General features: G+C 47.8%; 2 protein-coding genes across 2 annotated transcripts; one reads left to right on the top strand and one right to left on the bottom strand.

Annotated features, from left to right (window-relative positions):
• Positions 1-2356: 2356 nt before the first annotated feature.
• TMEM203 (transmembrane protein 203) lies at positions 2357-3214 on the bottom strand. The gene has a single exon (XM_070955828.1). The coding sequence runs from the start codon at positions 3068-3070 to the stop codon at positions 2657-2659; it is 414 nt and encodes a 137-aa protein (XP_070811929.1). The 5' UTR covers positions 3071-3214; the 3' UTR covers positions 2357-2656.
• Positions 3091-17990, top strand: NDOR1 (NADPH dependent diflavin oxidoreductase 1). The gene is made up of 15 exons (XM_070955826.1): positions 3091-3286; positions 4403-4537; positions 5787-5864; positions 6141-6238; positions 9103-9201; positions 9516-9617; positions 9847-10056; positions 10411-10532; positions 11149-11369; positions 11838-11945; positions 12859-12973; positions 13254-13400; positions 14012-14133; positions 16082-16176; positions 17758-17990. The coding sequence occupies exons 2-15, from the start codon at positions 4403-4405 to the stop codon at positions 17900-17902; spliced, it is 1797 nt and encodes a 598-aa protein (XP_070811927.1). The 5' UTR covers positions 3091-3286; the 3' UTR covers positions 17903-17990.
• The last annotated feature ends 1653 nt before the right edge of the window (positions 17991-19643 follow it).

The following is a 19643-nucleotide window of genomic DNA, read 5'->3' as shown; positions in this document are numbered from 1 at the left end:
TGTATTCACTCCTGCGATCGCACCTAAGGATAAGACAATTATAGGTACCAGGTGGATTTATAAAATTAAGAACCTAGAAGGAGGCAATACTTTATACAAGGCTAGACTAGTTGCACAAGGTTATGCACAAAAATATCCAGAAGACTATACTGACACATACTCCCCCACGGTGAGGACAGAGAGTGTTAAAACAGCTCTAGTAGTAGCATCTGCACTCAATCTGGACGTATTTCAATATGACATACAGACTGCGTATTTACACGCAAAACTAGATAAGGAAATATATGTAAGAGCACCACACAGTCAATACACTAATAAGAATGAAATTTGGTTATTAAACAAGAGTCTATACGGATTAAAGCAATCTGGCAAGAGATGGTACGATTGCTTGGTAAAAGTACTAAAGACCATGGATTTCAACGCTACCACTGCTGATAACTGTTTCTTTGTAAAAAAGAGTGATGATCACATTGAATTTGTATTAATTTATGTGGATGATATTTTATATATAGGAAAACATAAAGAGAGCAGAGAAATCTTTGTAAATAAGTTAAACGAACATTTCTCGTTGAAATCTCTAGGTAAAGTGAATAAATACCTTGGTGTGCAAATTAACAAAACTAGAAGGGGATTCAAACTTACTCAGAAAGATAAGATCATTGAACTTCTAAACAAATGTAATTTAAACAATGCCAAAACCTGTGACACTCCTATGCAAACTGATTTCCTTAGAAACACTGATGAGTCTTCCCCTGAATTTAAAGATAATACATTTTACAGATCAGTTATAGGCTCACTCCTTTATATATCTAATTGGACCAGACCAGATATTGCATTACCTCTCAATTTATTGTCAAGATATGTTAGCAAACCAACCATGTATCATTGGGAAGCTGTCAAAAGAATTCTAAGATATCTGAAAAGTACATTAGATTTTTGTTTAGTATTAGAACCTAATAATGACAAAGAACCAAAAATTACCTGTTATGCAGATGCAGATTGGGCTGGTGATACATCATGCAGAAAGAGTACTTCTGGTTATATTTTTCTATTGAATGATTGTCCAGTTTACTGGTACACTGGTAAACAAGAACTGGTAGCCACTTCAACCACAGAAGCGGAATATGTTTGTTTATCCAAAGCTGCAAATAACCTTGTATGGTTCAATGACTTGATCTCAGATGTTTGGAAAAAACCTACATTACCTTTTGTTGTGCATGAAGATAATAAAGCAGCCATTGAAATATCCAGATCCGATGCCATTGGACAAAGATCCAGGCATATTGATATAAAATTTAAGCACGTGAGACAATTATCTCAAGATGGATTCATCAAAGCAATACATTGTGATACTTCTGAACAATTAGCTGACATATTAACGAAGCCTTTACCTTCTAAACAGCACAAATATTTAACTTCTAAATTGTATGTATTATATTGTCCTGAATCTGAATGTAATTGGTGTTGTATAGCGAACCGGCATTTAGAGGGGGATTTGTCAGATGTAAATGCCTTATTCTCTATTGTGTAAATAATGTATATATGGGATATCAGGGGTTAACTTATTCTTTGGATTTTAATGTATTCATAATTTACCACTCCTATTCCTGACTCCACCCCTTGTATATATAAGGAGCCACCCTCACCATTTTCCTTGCTTCTATCTTGAATATTCAGCGAATATAGAATGCCTATTATGATTAAAGAGAAATATATTTAAATCTAATTCTTATTATCTTTATTGAGTCTGATCCTGAAAATATTGCAACAGGGTTAATTAAATATACTATGTTCCAGTGGGCCATGAGTCAGCATATTGCCCTAACACAAGAAACTACACCCAGAAGCAAACTATCCGCGTTATTTAACTCTATTTAAGGCTGCCATACTTGCTCATCTATTTATTTCACATTTTTTCTACTGGCACTCTTCCAGCAATCCAGATCATGGCATTTATCAGCTAAATCTCTCCGTGCTGCCCACATGAGCCAAATCAAAATCCGGAAATTGCTTGTTTCAAGCACCTGATGATGTGCAACTTTAGAAAGGTTGCTATACTACGACCCAGCCGACAAGCTCTCAATTCATTTTCAGCTACATACTTGTAATTTAATGCCATCGGTTTCATTGGCGTTCGCCCTGTCTCTTGCAGGGGAAGCAGCGCAAGAAGCCCTGCTCGCTTTGATTGTGTGCAGTTAGCAAGTAACTTGAAAGTATACCCTTGCGAAAGGAATTATCTGTATGTATAAAACTGCCGTTTTTCAAACATTGCTGTCTTCTATTTCTCAAAACACTTTCAGCTTTCAACATTTAGAAACCAAATATCATTGTTAGGAAGAAAAGCAAGAGGCTTACATACTGGCTCTACATATTTTATTCTTGATTTTAATCAGAACTCGCCCAGATCTTCTGGCCCTCAGAAATCAGAGTCCAACGGCAGAACAGGATAAGGAGCTGCCATACAAGAAGTGTTACCCGTGAGGGCAGGAAGAGGCCTTGCGGTCTTGGCGTGAGCTTTCAGTCCTCGGTGTCAGGAAGCAGCCGCAGCCGGTCAGAGCGTCTTCCAGTAGAGTCCCGGTCGAGAGGGGCCCGGTCATTCCTGGCAAGGCGCCGCCGCCGCCGCCGCCTCCTCTTCCCCCTCCTCCTGCTGCTGCTGCTAATTGACTCGGCAGGCGCGGATCATAAGGAGCTGAAGCAGGATGAAGACGGGCGACATGATGAGCCCGTACCAGAGCGGCTCGTGGCTCTGCTCGCCCAGCTTCTGGCACAGCAGCATCTCGAAGACGAACTTCAGGCTGAGCAGCGTCAGGATCCAGAAGAGACGCAGCACGGCCAGGCGCTTCTCACCGTCCTGGAACAGCCGCACCGACACGATGGCCGTGAAGTAGGTGCTCAGCCCGTCGGCGGCGAAGAGCGGCGCGAAGACGCTCCACCAGCTCAGCCCGGCCGCCGCGCCGTCCGCCTTCAGCGCCAGCAGCCCCGACGTCGCCAGCAGCGCCGCCGCCTGCAGCAGCAGCTCGAACGGCGCGAAGCCCAGCCACTGCACCAGCTCCCGCAGCGAGAACAGCATCCCCGCCGCAGGCTCCGCCGGCGCTTCCGGCGCGCTCCGGTGACGAAGGCGGGCGAGGGGGCGTGGCCACCCGGCCAGTGGGCGGGCACGTTGCGCTTGGTCCCAGTGGAGGGAGCGTCGCCGGGCGGCCGGGAACAGCGGCTCTTCCCGCCTCCTTTCTATCCCCCGCTCGCTGGTCTCGGCGCAACTGAGGAGAAGAGTTGGCAGCCCCGGAAGGTCAGGCTGGTCCCTCCGTTTGGCCCCCGGGCAGGGAGGGTCGTCCGAGGAGGGTGGAGAGCTCCCCTGGGGCGGGCGGTCGGTTGCTTGTTGTATAGAAGCGGCTGTGGAGGCGAGAAGAGAGAGAGAGGAAAACGCCTGTCACTTTGCACAGGGCTTAAAATGCAAACGTCAGTCAGTGTACACACACACACACAGTCACACACACACAGTCACACACACACACACACAGACGAGAGACTGAGCTGCAATTCAGATATCATGAATCGGGAGGGCAGTTTTCATAAAACCTTCAGGCTCCAGTGTGGAGTTGCTAGAGGTAAGACTGGCTCCCATTAATATGAGGTGGTCCTCCTCATACTAAGTGGTGGTTTTATTACGTATAAGGGACACGGCTCTTATTTTATTCTACAAATGCTTCCAGGCCACTTCAGTTATATCACCGGCTGCTTTAGGGCATAATGTGTACGTCATACGTTTACAATAAATCCATTTTATGCATCAGTAATTTGGCAGGACAAACTTTGTATAAAACAGGCCAATGTTTAGCCTTGGGACCTCACTTGTTGGTCCCTTTGTATTTGTTTAATCTAGGTAAGCTTAGATTCCCAGCGGTGGTTTTGCCTCGTGTTTCCACCAGACTCAGGAGGCAAAAACTGAAATTTTATTTTATTTTAATTTTATTTTTGATTTATATGCCGCCCTTCTCCAGAGACTCAGGGCGGCTTACAAGGCGTTAAGCAATAGCCTTCATCCTTTTGTATATTTTATACAAAGTCAGCTTATTGCCCCCACAAACCGGGTCCTCATTTTACCTACCTTAGAAAGGATGGAAGGCTGAGTCAACCTTGAGCCTGGTGAAATTCGAACTCGCAGTAATTGCAGGCAGCCGGAAGCTAAATACTACCTTTTAACAGTAGCATTAGTCTGCTGCACCACTCAGGCTCCTCGCTGCAAATAAGTACAGCTGAGCTGAAGTCAAGAGAGAAGTCAACTTTATCTTTCCCTTGTTTCCATTGACAACTGCATCTTGTGCGTTCCATTGTGGTATTCTTAAACTGGGAAAGTTGTGCCTCCGTCCTAATGACTGGATGTCTTTGTCCTGCTCCCCTTCAGATGGCAGCACGGAAGATGCTTGTGCTTTATGGCAGCCAGACAGGAACTGCCCAAGATAATGCCGAGAGGGTTGGTCGAGAAGCCAAGCGACACCATTTCCACTGTAAGGTTGAGGCCCTGGATGACTACCCGGTGGTGAGTAGCAGCTATGGGACTTAACAGTGATTTCGGCCTACATAGACATAGAAAATCATCCTGCCTTAGCTCACAAAGTGGCCTTGGCTCGGCTTTCAGACCTGTGGAAGAAATCCCTCCCTTTGTGTACACAAAATGTACACAAATAGGAAACTGGACTGCTGGAAGTGTAAATATAAGGATGGAACCTTTTATCACATGTGGCAATACCCCAAAGCAAAGGAATATTGGGAACAGATAAGGAGATGGCTACAGGAGATGGCAGGAGAACAAATTGAATTTAAAGCTGAATTATTTTTATTAGGAACTCCAATATATCATTTTACACATAGTAACAGCAGCATAAATTGTTTATGCTCAATGTTGGAAACTTGAAAATATACCAGCCAATGAGATGGTTATACATAAGGTATTAGAATGTGCCGAGATGTATAAGTTCACGTTAGAAATGAAAGGCAAGGAAGAAGCAGAATTTTATGAGGTGTGGGATAAGTGGTATAAGTGGTTAGAACAGAGAAACAAAAATGTATAGAAATAAATGTAAATAACTGTAAGAGACAAATGACACAGTACTGTTAAAAATGTTTATTGTTATGTAAATTGGAAAAATGGAAAATAAAAATTAAAAAGAAGAAGGTGGATAGGAGGGAGAGCTTCCAGCCAGAGGAGGTCAGGCGGGGCCCTTCATGGTTTTTCTGGAATTGGGCAGAAGTTGCTTTTCATATTTATTGATTTAATTAATTTCTTTATCCTGTAATAAAAGCGCAGGGAACTTTTTACCATGCTTGGTGGCTTTGCCCAGAAATTAAAAAATACTGGAACAAAATAAAAACATGGATATTAGAAATAACAAATTACGAAATTGAATTAACACCCGAAGTCTTTTTACTCGGCATGATTAATAAGAATATTAGAAAGGACATAAAATACTTAATACTCCACATTATAACGGCGGCTATATTAGCGTTGGCACAACTCTGGAAAATAGATCGTTTGCCAACTGATCAGGAAGTAATACAGAAAATCTATATATGCGCAGAGATGGATAAATTAACCCTAGATTTAATTAATTTCAATAGCCGCCTGTCTGAACAAGTGGTGCTTTGGCCATTTTAGCTACCCCAAATATAATTTGTGGGTGGAAACGTGGGTCAGCAATGAAATCGATGTTCCTGAGGGAAAAGAAGCTTGGTGGGCCTTTGTTAGGAACTCATTGTGACCCCCTCTGTGTTGCATGGCTTCTTGGAAGGCAAACCTGATTCATGAGCCGCTGGTGGTATTTGTTTGTGCAACCACAGGACAAGGAGACCCTCCCGATAATATGAAGGTCAGTTCAGAAACCCTCCCCTTGTTCCTGGGGAGGGGGAGGGTGCAGGGTGGCCAGGCAACCATGAACTAGAGCCGGAGGAGCCCCTTCCTTCGCCTGTGTGGCTGGGAATGCTCGGTCTTTTCCTTGCCAGTCAGCAGGGGTGATGCTGCCATTCAGTTTTGGTTCCCCCTCTACTGGGGCTAGAGCCAAATTTCCTGCAGTGAGCAGGATAAGGTTCCTTTGGGGAAAAGCTTCCAAATAATGTCTTCCTTGGGGACTCCTTTCATTTTCCAGAATTTCTGGAAGTTCCTCTTCCGGAAGAACTTGCCTCCCACTTCCCTGTGCCAGATGGAATATGCTGTTCTGGGGCTTGGGGATTCCTCATATCCCAAGTAAGTGCCACTTCTCTCTCAGGGAAATTAATAGGCCAACTCGTGGCAGTCGGAGTTCTTTGTCACGTTGAAGTTCCAGCCTTCTGAGCTGCTACTACTGCTGACTAGGCTCTGGGGCTCTAGAGCTTTGTCAAAAAAAAAAAAAATTATGTGGGGCAGAATTAGCTAACGGGCGGGGGGGATCTAAATTTTGTTAGCTGTAGGTAGCTATAGAGTTGCACAAAAACAGGTAACTGAAATGCTACATGAGTGGGGCATTTTCTTTTTTTGTTTGTTTTTGAATAAAAACATTCACTATATTCTGAATAATTAGAATTAGAATTTTTTATTGGCCAAATGTGATTGGACACACAAGGAATTTGTCTTGTGCATATGTTCTCAGTGTACATAAAAGAAAAGATATGTTCATCAAGAATCATAAGGTACAACACTTAATGATAGTCATAGGGTACAAATAAGCAATCGGGAAACTATCAATATCAATTGTAAGGATACAAACAACAAAATTACAGTCATACAGTCATAAGTGGAAGGAGATGGGTGGTGGGAACGATGAGAAGATTAATAGTAGTGCAGACTTAGTGAATAGTTTGACAGTGTTGAGGGAATTATTTGTTTAGCAGAGTGATGGCGTTCGGGAAAAAATTGTCCTTGTGTCTAGTTGTTCTGGTGTGCAGTGCTCTATAGTGTCATTTTGAGGGTAGGAGTTGAAACAATTTATGTCCAGGATGTGAGGGATTTGTAAATATTTTCACAGTCGTCTTTTTGACTCGTGCAGTATAGAGGTCCTCGATGGAAGGCAGGTTGGTAGCAATTGTTTTTTCTGCAATTCTAATTATCCTCTGAAGCCTGTGTCTGTCTTGTTGGGATGCAGAGCCAAACCAGACAGTTATAGAGGTGCAGATGACAGACTCAATAATTCTTCTGTAGAACTGTATCAGCAGCTTCTTGGGCAGTTTGAGCTTCCTGAGTTGGTGCAGAAAGAACATTCTTTGTTGTGCGTTTTTGATGTTAGCTGTCCATTTTAGATCTTGCGATATGGTAGAACCTAGAAATTTGAAGATCTCTACTGTTGATACTGTGTTGTCTAGAATTGTGAGAGGTGGAAGTATGGAAGGGTTTCTCCTAAAGTCTACCACCTTTTCTACGGTTTTGAGTGTGTTCAGTTCCAGATTGTCCTGGTCACACCACAAGGCTAGTTGTTCAACCTCCCGTCTATATGCGGATCCATCATTGTTTCGAATGAGACCGATCACTGTTGTGTCATCTGTGAACTTCAGTAGTTTAACAGATGAATCGTTAGAGATGCAGTCATTGGTATACAGAGAGAAGAGAAGTGGGGAGAGCACCCAGCCTTGGGGGGCCCTTGTGCTAATTGTACAGGTATCTGATGCGATTCTGCACCTGCTGCTTCCTGTTTGTTAGGAAGCTTATGATCCACTTATAAGTGTGTTCAGGTACCTGTAGCTGGTTTAGTGTAGTTAGAAGTCTGTCTGGAATGATGGTATTGAATGCTGAACTAAAGTCTACAAAAAGGACCCTTGCGTAGGTCTTTGGAGATTCAAGATGTTGTAGGATGTAATGCAGAGCCATATTACATCCCCCCCTCCTTTATATATTTTAATTGTAATGGATTTTAGTTGGGATGTTTTAAATCTGGGCCAAAATTTGTTTAATTCTTTTAATAATTTTAAATTTTGTATTGGATGTTTTTTATTCTTGGCTGTTCACTGCCCTGAGTCCAGCAGGAGAAGGGCGGTATAAAAATTTAATAAAATAAATAAATAAATAAATAAATAAATAAATAAATAAATAAATAAATAAATAAATATTAACAGCATCATCTGTCGCTTTATTTGCTCGGTATGCAAATTGCAAGGGGTCTAACAGCAGATCCGTGATGGTTTTCAAGTGGGACAGCACCAGCCTTTCAAAGGTTTTCCTGACTACAGATGTTAGAGCAACTGGTCTGTAGTCGTTCAGGTCCTTGATGGTGGGCTTCTTCGGCACTGGGATGATAGTAGAGCATTGAAGCAAGAAGGAACATAGCACATCTCTAGTGATTTATTGAAGATACGGGTGAAGATGGGGGCTAATTGGTCAGCACAATTTTTAAGCGAGAAGGAGTTATCTTGTCTGGGCCTGGAGCTTTTACTGGCTTTTGTCTGTGAAATAGGTCTTGCACTTCCTTTTCTGTAATCACTAGGGGTTGTGAACCCAACGGGATCAGGTCAGTTGTAGGCACCTTGGCTGTTGTTGGTGTGTCTGAGATGGGGGTTTTGGAGATAGGTGGCTGTAATTTCCTTTCAAACCTGCAGTAAAACACGTTCAGGTCATCTGCCAGTTGCTGATTTCCTTCAGCCTGGGAAGGAGGTTTGCCATAGCCGGTGATATTTTAAGAGTTTTCCACATGTTTGCTGGTTAAATGGTGGTGCCTTTAGACTTCCCTGTGATGCTTATCACTACAAACTCTGTTCGCTTTTCAGGGGCCACATCCAGCTGTGCCAATACGTTATTCAGGATGCTGGTGAACAGATTCCTCCCATTCCCCCCCCCTCTCTCTCTCTCTCTCTCTCTCACACACACACACACACACACACACTGCCATTTCACCACCCTGCCCGTTATAGCATTCTGCTTTTTCCCATAAGATTACATTGTTTCTCATGCCAAATGCAATGAGAGGTGGAGGCTTTTAACAAGGTTATTGTCCACAGTGAGGTGTTCTGTCAAGCAAGATCCAAAAGTCCCTTCCTGCTCTGTAACTCATTTCTGCATTCTGCTTCTGTGAGAATGGCGGTTCTGGAAGTTTTCCCCCGGTTCCTCAGTTGCTGCTCAGCGTGTTGTTCTGTTTCCTGGTCCAGGTTCAACTTCATTGCCAAAAAACTGCACAGGCGGCTTCTTCAGCTTGGGGGCAGCCCCCTTGTGCCCGCTGCACTCGGTGATGACCAGCATGACTTGGGGTAAGAGGAAGATGGTGACTTTTTGGGGAACTTTGACAAACCGCAGAGTTTTTCTCTTAAATCCCTCCCCCCACCCCCTTTATCGTTCTTCTGCTCCTTGTCAAAAGCTTCATATTCCACGACCAGTTTCATAGACAAAGCTGCCTCCTGCCCAGTCGCATGGCTCATCGAGGCCTCTTCCCCCCCCCCCGCCCCCAATCTGGAGACGCCAGTGAGAGAATGTGGGTGCTTTACAAGCTCACGGTTGCTGTATTGAACCCTAATAACTGAACACAAAAAGAATTCTGTTCTGAAACTCGTTCATTTCTTTTTAGACCGGATGCTGTCCTTGACCCCTGGCTTTTGAGTTTGTGGGAAAAGGTCTCAGCTCTGTGGCCTCTTCCTTCTGGCCTCCATGTGATTAGCCCCGATACCCTGTAAGTACCACAACAAGGAAAGGTGATGCAGAATGTGGGTTACCTTCGTGCACGTATTGATTAAAATAAAGTAAAAACTGTTTTCCTTTTTTAAGCAACCAAATAGAACTGGGTTGCCTGCAAGGTAAAGGGAGGAAAGGGATGGTTTCCCACAGCTACTCAGCAATCTTCCTGCCTTCCCCACATGCTGAGGAAAGAGAACTTATCATCCCAATTCTGATTTCTGCAGATTACCACCCAAGTACACCTTTCAGTTTCTGGACGAGGCCTCTGGTGACCTCCGCAGGGCAACGCTGCAACTGGAGGATGCATTGAGCGATGTTCCATCAGACGGGAATCCTTTCTGTGCCCAGATGGTTTCCAATCAGAGGGTGACATCAGAATCCCATTTCCAAGATGTCCGTCTTATTGAATTTGATATCACTGGCTCTGGAATCGAGTGAGTTTCCTTGGTTTGTTTTGCTGCTCTCTCCTGGGTCTTCAAACGGAGTGTGCTGAGAAAGGGTTAGAAGAGGATCTACATGTGTGGATAGACGAAGAAGGGAGGGTCCATTACTCAGTGCCCAGGTTAGTCCCTGCCAGCATCGCCTGGGAAAAGAGGGCAAGTGACAGGCAAGGGAACTTCTCCCGCCCAGCCTGGCCTCGTTAGAGTTGCCATGAGCAGGTCACAGGCAGCTTCCTGGGTCCCTGACAAGCTTTCCAAGGGCAGCTTGGCTTAAAAGAAAGCAGGAAACCTGAGAGTCTCCGAAACTGATCCCTAGCGAGGATCTCATGCCTTGCCTCTTCCTGGCAGATATGCTGCAGGTGATGTGGTGATGATCCAGCCACACAATGGTCCTGAGGAAGTGTGCCTTTTCTGTGATCTCCTGCGCCTGGACCCAGATGCCTGCTTCACCTTGAGGCCAACAGAGGCAGGTAGAAAGTGTTTCCCTCTGCAGTCTCTTCAACCCAGACAAATGGGAGCCTCCCTTCTACTCCTGGTTGGCAGAGGAGTCATTTCCCTGCAAGTCTCTCAGCAGCTGAGCGAACTTGGGAATTCCCTCCGGCTGCCCTCCCCCCCCCCCGCTCCGCCCCCAGCTAATTGGCTTCCTTGTGGGGCAAGAGCACCAGAAATGCTGACATTTAAGAGCTGGCCAGGGGTCTCAAGTGTTCTGGGAGCCCCTAAATGCCAGACTCGTTCCTGTTCTGATCCCATCTGAATCCTGTCATCTTGGACATCTTGCAATTTTCTGGATATTAAAGAAATCTTATGGGAATGAACCAACCAATTTTAATTAATTAATTGATGGGATTTGCAGAAATGAACGAAGCTCTATAGCAGCCTTTTTGAAAGGGATAAAAGACATCATCTTGATTTCAAGGTGGTGTTTGTATAAACTGAGTGGGAGTGATAAAGTCCAGTCGCCATTGGTAGGTCTTATGAAGCCGTGGTGTTTAAACCAGCGAGGTTAGCCCATTTCACAAGGAGCTTTAATCCAGTAGCCTTTCAGCCACCACAGTGCTATTGATTTCTTGGACTCCTGCATTCCAGGCACGCCTCTCCCTGCTCCTCTGCCCCAGCCATCCACTGTCCGTTACCTGGTGACCCACTACCTTGACATAACATGTATCCCTCGTCGCTCCTTCTTCGAGTTCATGTCCCACTTCTCTCCGAATGACCTGGAGCGAAGTAAGCTGCAGGAATTCAGCTCAGCACAAGGCCAGGAGGAGCGTTATGCCTACTGCAACCGGCCCCGCAGAACCGTACTCGAGGTAGGCCAAGCCAGCTTCCTTTCTGGATCTGCACCCAGTCATGGGGAAGGGCTTCTGTTTGCTAGTTGTGTCAACAAACACAACTATGTGCCTCCATAAATCAAAATCACCTTAAAGTTCAGACCTCCCAGGAGTCATTCCCCTTCAAATAGCTTTGCACTTTTTGGTTATGTGGCTGTGATTTTTTCCCCTCTGTGAACTCCGGGCTGGGAGAAATCCCGTCAGCTCTGGCGTTTGAGATCCCAGAACATTTACCCATGGAGCTCTGCACATACTTTCTGCCCCAGCTGAGCTCATTCCATTAAAAAACCCTCCAAGTCCTCTGCATCAGCTTCTCTTTCGGGATTGGCTGCTTCAGAAAAGTCCTTTCCGGCAGCTGAAATATTGCTGCTTCCTTTTCTGCATTTTTCCTTTTACTGCAGTTAAATATTACCCGAGTCAATTCTGTTCCTTTCCTCCTTCCCCAAGGTCCTCTGTGACTTCCCTCACACCACTTGTGCCATTCCATGGAATTACCTGCTAGACCTCATTCCGCAGATCAGGCCCCGGGCCTTTTCCATTGCTTCCTCAATACTGGTAAGAGAGCACAGGTGCCGGGAAGGAGGGGTATGGGGGAGAGAGGTTTGCTGAGTGCTTTGAACTGATGCTAAATGGATTTGGAATAAATGGATGCTTCCCCCCATCCCGTCCCTGATTCTTCATCTGCCCTACTGGATGTGGGCTGGCCTGAGCTCTGAATGGCAATAAGGAATTGTCCTGAGATAATTCCAGGCTGTCATTTCGTCTTGTCTTCATTTGTGAGGGTTTGTTGCAGTGAATCTAAATAATGGAAAGAATACAAATGAGACAGTGTGTACTTTCTTGAATGAGAAGATAAAGCTATGAGAGGAATGGAGGTCTGGAATTCAGTCTGAGCAAAGTTGATTTGATTCTTGGATAGAGAGAAGTGAAATCCTGAGGTTTCTTATTTTCTGTGAACTCTAACTCTGGGAGAAAGGAAAGGAAAGGAAAGGAAAGGAAAGGAAAGGAAAGGAAAGGAAAGGAAAGGAAAGGCCCCTCGCTTCCCCTGTGCTTCTGCCCCCTTCCTGAAGGTGGCGCTACCTGAGTGTAACTGACTCCCCGTCTCCTGGAGGAGGAGCCCCTTGAATCCACAGGGCTGAAAAGCGTAAAGGGCTGCCCTGGTTCCTTCGCTTTTCCCACAGAATCCAAAAAATAAAAGTTGCATGCAGAGAGAGTTTGTCTGCCTGTGTTTGGCCAGTCCCCCAAATCAGTCCCCCTTTCTTTCTTTCTTTCTTTCTTTCTTTCTTTCTTTCTTTCTTTCTTTCTTTCTTTCTTTCTTTCTTTCAACAAAAGGGTGGTGTTCTTTTTCTGCTGCTCAGGGCCGCAGGTACTTTCTCTCCCTTGTTCCCTGCCCAAGTTCCATTCTGCCAGGTCCCCCCATCCAGGGTCCAGGACTTATTCTGTCTTTGCCCCCCACTCCTCCTCCCAGGTGCACCCCAACCGGATTCAGATCCTCCTGGCTGTGGTGCATTACAAGACCTGTCTCAGTAAAGCTCGGCGGGGCCTGTGCTCCACGTGGCTGGCCTCTCTCAATCCACAGAATGGTGAGCTACCCTGCTTTTGCATCATCAAAACCCCTGTGGAGAGAAAACCCCTTTGCAGAATTGGGGAGGGGACATGGCGTTGGGGATTATTTATCTGTCACATTTGTGTGCCGCCCAACTCCAACAACCCTGCTCACAACGATCAAAACAAGGAAATTGCAATAAAACCATTTTAAAATAAGAAAGTTTTGTGCCCTCTCTGTTCGAAGACCCCAAATTGATGCTTGGTAAGGCACTGTGTTTCCTTTCCTTTCACACGGGCTCCTCTCTCCCTTTTCAGAGGTGGTGCGAGTTCCTCTGTGGGTGAAGAAAGGGACTCTGAAATTCCCGGGGGAGCCAGCTGCTCCGGTGGTCATGATCGGGCCCGGCACTGGCGTTGCGGTTTTTAGAGCAGCAATACAGGAGCGAGTGGCCCAGCGCAAAACAGGTGAAGTCACTGTGGGGGACGAGGCAGACTTCTAAAAGTCTGGCCAGTTGATCTTTAAAGCAGTCACGCAAGAACACCTCGAGCAGCAGTGAAGTGTATTGTGTGATCTCACCTGTAGTTCTCAGCAGGTGGCGCTGGGGGTGGCTGGGGACTTTCTGAAATGCTCTTTTGAAAGAGGGCGGCATGTGGAAGAATTCGGTAACATTTCTGCCTCCATTTGGGTAATAAGTCCCAGGCCTCTCGGTTTTTTAGCAGCACCATGAAGGGCTGCTGTTAGAAGTGCTAACTGTTCAGCTGCTTTTATTCCAGCTGTCAGCCATTAAATGCACACCATGCCCTCAAAAGATTCGGTTCGGTTATTTGCTCTGTCCAGCAAATCTGGTCAGGCAGGAACCGGGATTGGCTCTGGCTCCCTGTCCGGCATAACATTGATCACAGTGCTCAGTCAGTCTCCCTCAGACGACGGCTCTGCCCAGGAGGACCCTGGCAATTCCAAAGAGCTTTTATCGAACAAGCCATGGTTGCTCCTGAAGGCTTGGCCCTTCTTCTTGCCCGGTTGGCTACTCTGGCTGTTGCCCTTCTTGATGCCGTCCCCATTTGTCTTCCCTCAGGGGAGAACTGTCTGTTCTTCGGTTGCCGAAACAGAGCCAGAGATTTTTACTGCCAGGCGGAATGGGAAGAGCTGGTGAAGAGGGGGGTCCTGACGCTCTTCGTGGCCTTTTCCCGGGATCAGGTAAATCCTGCACGCGCAGCTTTGTGCACCGGCGAACCCAGGATGCAAGTGTGTGTTTCTCAGCCAGGATTGCTGAGATGGGCATCGGGGAGTCAGAACAGAAAGGGAGAGAGAGCGGGCAAAATGAATAGTCCCGCAGGCCATCCAGAAACTCTGCTCTTCAGCTCCCATGAAATTGATCTGCGCCAGATCGAGGAGGGCTCTGAAACGGTCCTTTAGAAGGCTGGAAGCAGGAGTCACGTTTGCAGTTGCTTCTGTGGCTTGGTCAATTTGGCCCCTTCCGCTGGCTCTGCAGCCCTGTCTCACCTTGCAGAAGCCGGCGGGTGTGGCAGGTTCTGGCTGAAGGTGGACAGGCGCCAGCCCTGCCAGGCCTTTGGCTGGTGACGTCCAGGGGCAGAAAAACACAGACACTGGTACTTTGGGTCACAAGATCCAACCGTCCTGGTGCCTCTTGCTTTGTTTCTCTGAAGCAGAAGGGGCCTTACCGCTGCCAGGTACGCTTAGCCTGGCACTTTGATTCATTGTTGTTCTGACACTGAATAAATACAGTGCTTGATACCGCAATACTGTTGCCTGTTTCCAGTGTCAGGCGGGTCTGACTCCGGCTTCCTCCTGCATTAACTGAGGAAGGACTTGTCTTTGTGGGCAAAAGATCTCCACTTCTCTCCCTAGTGGCGGTATCAGATTTTTAAGAATCCACATTACGGCAAGAGTCCTCGAGGGTCCAGGAAGCGGTTACCGCTCAGGAAAGGAAATAGCGTTGGGTCGGGTGTGTAATAGTCCAGCTTCAGCCCTTGCCTCTGGCTTTACTTCTATCCAATGGTGAAATCCAATTTTTTTTTACTACCGGTTCTGTGGGCGTGGCTTGGTGGGCGTGGCAGGGGAAGGATATTGCAAAATCTCCATTCCCACCCTACTCTGGGGCCAGCCAGAGGCAGCATTTGCCGATTTTCCGAACTGCTCAAAATTTCCGCTACCGGTTCTCCAGAACCTGTCAGAACCTGCTGGATTTCACCCCGGCTTCTATCCCATTTCTGCAAGCAGGTGGGGGAACCGCACAGTGGGAATGGTTCCTTCCCTTTTACAAATTCTTAGCCTTCAGAAGGGACTCCTGGCCATCTCCTTCCCCTTGCAGCATACTTTTAAAGGCCAGAGGATTAGCCAAGCCTGTGGTCTCTTGGGACTGGCATTTTGATGTGGCTCACGGCCAGGAAGGGGTGGCACAGGGAGTTTCTGCTGAACGTGCAGCTTGGCTCTGGCCAAACAGTCAAAAAGATGTCTTCGGAAGAAGGCCGGGAAGAGAACAATTACAGGAGTGGCTTCCTGCAGTGGCTGCTAGGGAACATGCAGTTGGTGTGACCTTTTTTTGAAAGAGTCAGAGCAAGCTTTGTGACTCCACACCTTTGAAGTACTTCCCTTTGTTGCCACCTTCCCAGGAACTCTGGTGCTGAGGCCGGACGACTGGCCTGATGCTGTCTGAGGCGCTCTGGTTGGATTTGGTTTTCCATGTTGCTGAGCCTCCTTAGCAGCATGTTCATTTTGCCCAGGGAACAAAGAAATGAGAGATCATGCCAGATTATAGTATGAGGAAAGACAGATTCCTGTGACTGCGTAAGAAAAAGGAAGAATGGTGTTTTCCCTGCTTTGCACTGTTATCTTTTTATTGTACGACCCCTGAGCCCCAGCGGGTCTCCGTAACAATATCCATGAGGCCAGCGTGTGCCTCCGTGGAATAACCATTCTTCAACAGCTTCCCATTGTTCCAGATCCCCCTGTTTGTGCTCCTAGGCGAGCTGGATACCCTGATCCCAATTCTGAGACTGCCAGGTTCGAGGGCTTCTGAGGGGAACTGTTGGGAGCAGCCCCTTCTTTCCCTCTGCTCGTTGTGCTCCTTATTGGAGCCTAAATCGCCTGAGGTTGCCTGAGCTCTCATGGGGTCTCCCCACAGGAAGAGAAGATTTACGTCCAGCACCGTATCAGAGAGAAGAAGGAGCTCGTGTGGGACCTGGTGAAGCACAAGGAGGCCCACATCTATTTATCCGGGTGAGTCCCAGGAAGCGGCCTAAAGAGTTAAGCCATCCTCAGCACTGAGCAATCTCCGGCTCCCATTTACAAGGTTTTAGCGTATCCGGCCCCTTCAATGGCAGGGTGTGGAAGAAATCCCACTGCCGGTGGAGTCTGTGGTCGCTGCTGCAAAGGGCTGCTCAGGGTTAGGCCTGGGGCTTTGCACTTCCCCCGTTCCTCTTGGCCAGCACAGTTGGGCAGAGTCCAAGCGAAGGATTCTTGCCGCCCAGGGACAGGAAGCCAGTTGTAGCATTGAGTGATGCTAGAATTTAGAGCAAACTTGCATCACGGGAAGCCCCCATAGCAAAGTGGTTAGCTTCGGGGCACAGCTAAAACTTGTTTTTGTTTACCCAGCCCTGTGGTATATTCTTCCCCCCCCCCAATCCATAAATTTGGAATTGCAGCCTAATCCATCACCCCCTCTGGAAACAGGTCTTGGGGGAGCCTGGGTGCCAGAGATGAAGGCTTGTGTGGAGGGTTTTCTGGAGCAGATGGTCGAAGGGGTTCAGGCAGCAGCGCTGAATCGGTGGCCATGGCCTTTGGGCAGAGAGTTGATCTTTTGCGATGGCAGGAGCTGCCATCTGAATCGGTCTTAAAACTCTGTCCTCCTTTCCACGTGGGGCTCCAGCCTTGAATCCTTGGTTTTATGTCTGCATTGACTCCAGCATGGAGGGGCTTCCCGAGTTTTTAAGCCTGGGCTTCTTCCAACGTGTGGCCTGTTTGCATGCAGAGTGTGCACCTTTGTGTGTCCTGAGAATCCTGGGCGGAAACGCTCGATTCATCTTCCTGCCCAGGCGAGGGTGGAGGCCACATCAAGCCCGTTCTGGAGGTAAAACGAGTTTTTTCACATTTCTGGAGAGCCTCAAGAATGAACTGGGCGTTGTACGGTTAGCCCAGATGCAGGTTGCACATCTGGAGCTGTCTCCTCAAAGTTATCTGAAGTTTTAAAAGTAATAACTGTCAAACTTTCAAAGCAACTTCACTCATGCCAAAAAAGCTCCAAAAGGCTCTGGGGAAAGAAAAACTATGCCAGGATTTTCCAGAAATCTTTCCTGAACTGCCAACTTCCCTTTACTCCCCCCCACCTCCCGGATGTTTAAATATGTTTCTAGGATTTTTTTTAATACCTAAAAAAAAGTAACACCTGCTGTTCCGACATTTGATACTTGGTATTATTTTATACAGAATTTGTATTAGATTTTTGTATAATTTCTTGGCTATATAAGCATTGATGTGGAAACAACATGTGGGGATGGGCGTATGCAGATTTGGTCCCGATCTCCTCTTTCCATCGGCTTGTAAGTAGCTTCATCTGAAGGAAGGTCTGGCTCTGCCTTGGCCACACAGCTGAGCCACGGCTGGAGGGTGATTAGAGCCTGATCAGGCCCTGGGGCACAGTGGAGTCTTCCCTGGTATCAGCTAGGTCAGGCTCCTTCTGCGGTGGGCCAGGCTGAACTGAAACTTTGCTGCAGCCCTTCCGCAGTTCCTGCGTGTCTACCAGGCCCTGATGCTTCCCTGTCACCGCTTTCTCCTCCTGTTACGGCAACCCCTCTCTTCCAGAAATGCCAAGCAGATGCCAGAGGACGTGGCGGAAGCCCTGAAGTTTGTTTTCCAGTCGGAAGGAGGCCTCTCTGCTCCAGAAGCGGAGGAATATCTTGCCCGCTTGGCACAAACCCACCGCTTCCAAGCTGAGACCTGGTCTTGAGCTGCCATGGAGTCTGGGATGGATGGGGAAGCTTCTCGCCAAGGACCGAATTGCTGTAGCAGTGCGATGATCACAACCAATAAATCAAGCCAGGCCATCGGAGCCTATGATAGCTCTGCTCTTGCCTTTGACCGTGAGGAGGGCTGGTGGAAGGGCTGCACGGGGAAGCCTCCAGTCCCTTTTGCCTTGCTCCAAACGGGGTTGGCAGTTGAGCCTGGGCCGTGGAAGAGAACCCTGTGAAAGATGCCCAGCCGTAGCCAGGACACATGTTGAGAAGCCCCTCCTCCCTCTGCATGCATCCAGGGGTGCCTGTCACTGACCAGAGGACAGCGGCTTCGCTCTTGCGTGAGAAAATATGAGAGGAGCCCCACCGAACCGCCTAAATGATATTAGAAATACCCCTTTTGTGGCTTGCAAGAGTCCCACCACATCCAATCGCTTTTGCCCCTACAGAGTTTGCCAGACAGAATATTCGCCGGACAGAGAATTTATTCTTTTTTCTCACAGTAAGAAGTAGAATTTCTTCACGGTGTGCAAAAAGGGGAATGTAATGTTTTCTTCTGGGGGTCAAGAGGTCAAGGGAAAGGTGGGAGGAAAGTATGTCCTTTGAGTAGCTGCCCCAAACAGCCCTGGAGGCTGTCAGGCCGGGACTGTCACTTCTCAGCCAGCCTCTTCTTCCTTTTGTTGTTGTTGTTGTTTTTTGCCAGGCTTACCTTTGATCCTTTGTCATTTTCAGGGGATTTCTGCCTTTGTCCTTGAAGGAAGAGATGGGGTTCCCCAAAGCAAATCAGGCCGAGCCATTTGCATAGGGTCTTCTGCTCCTGCAGCATGAAACAGCTGGCTTCACGGGCAGGCAAGGCCCGAGCAAGGAGGCCTTGGCACAGACGGCTGGAAGGGGGCCGTTGAGGTCAAAGCCAGACAGGGGCCAGGCCTTTTAGCCCAGGAGCCTCTTGGCCTGGCCAGTCCAGACTTGGGGCTCCTCCAGATGTCCCAACTCTGAGCGCTCCTGCCCTCCCTTGCTGCCAGCTCGGCCCTTCTGCTGCTGCTGCTGTCCCACCCATGAGCAGAGAAGCATAGGCCGGGTCCCGCTGCCGAGTGGAGCTCCCGCTTGGAAGTGGCACATGTGTGTCAGTGGAGAGCTGGGTTAAAATCCCTTGGTTTTTAGAGTTTGCCTCCAGAAGCATCAGCCTCCCAGTCCAGTAATGGCTAACCTTTTTGTTGTCGCGTGCCAAAAACGGGGAGAGCACAGGGGGGGGGGAGGAGCACATGCCCATACCCATAATTCAATGCTCCCCTCGCGCCCTGCCTCCCTGCGCATGCACGCATGAATCCTCCCGCATTCCCCCTGCTTTTGGCATGGTGGGTCCGGTAGGCCCGTTTTTCACCCTCCCCAGGCTCCAGACACTTTCTAGGAGCCTGGGGAGGGCAAAAACGGCCTTCCCCACCCCCCCCGGAGACCCTCCGGAGGCTGGAAACGACCTGGAAGGCCCGAAAATCAGCTGGCCGGTGCGCACGTGCGCACTGGAGCTGAGCTAGGGCAACACTCGTGTGCCCACAGACATGGCTCCACATGCCACTTGTGGCATGCATGGCATCGCCATCACGGTCCTAGTCTCTTGGTAGGATCTGTGCAGCAGTGTCCGTGCGCCACAGCGGCAGAGAGGACAAGAACCGAGGCGAATGGGGAGACGGACTCAGCCTTTCTGCCTTAATTGTGCTCCTGGCAGTGATCCCTGTGATC

Source organism: Pituophis catenifer, unplaced genomic scaffold (genome assembly GCF_029215685.1).
Source record: "Pituophis catenifer annectens isolate HBS135680 unplaced genomic scaffold, rPitCat1.0.hap2 SCAF_17, whole genome shotgun sequence".
Taxonomy (NCBI): domain Eukaryota; kingdom Metazoa; phylum Chordata; class Lepidosauria; order Squamata; family Colubridae; genus Pituophis; species Pituophis catenifer.
Note: the sequence above shows the minus strand (reverse complement) of the source record. Positions and strands in the feature narration are given on the sequence as shown.

Coding starts and splice junctions, on each gene's coding strand:
- TMEM203 (XM_070955828.1), bottom strand. CDS start 3,070: ATGCTGTTCTCGCTGCGGGAGCTGGTGCAGTGGCTGGGCTTCGCGCCG.
- NDOR1 (XM_070955826.1), top strand. CDS start 4,403: ATGGCAGCACGGAAGATGCTTGTGCTTTATGGCAGCCAGACAGGAACT. Junction 9,202..9,515: donor GATGACCAGCATGACTTGGG/GTAAGAGGAAGA, acceptor ATTTCTTTTTAG/ACCGGATGCTGTCCTTGACC. Junction 12,974..13,253: donor CTCTCTCAATCCACAGAATG/GTGAGCTACCCT, acceptor CTCCCTTTTCAG/AGGTGGTGCGAGTTCCTCTG.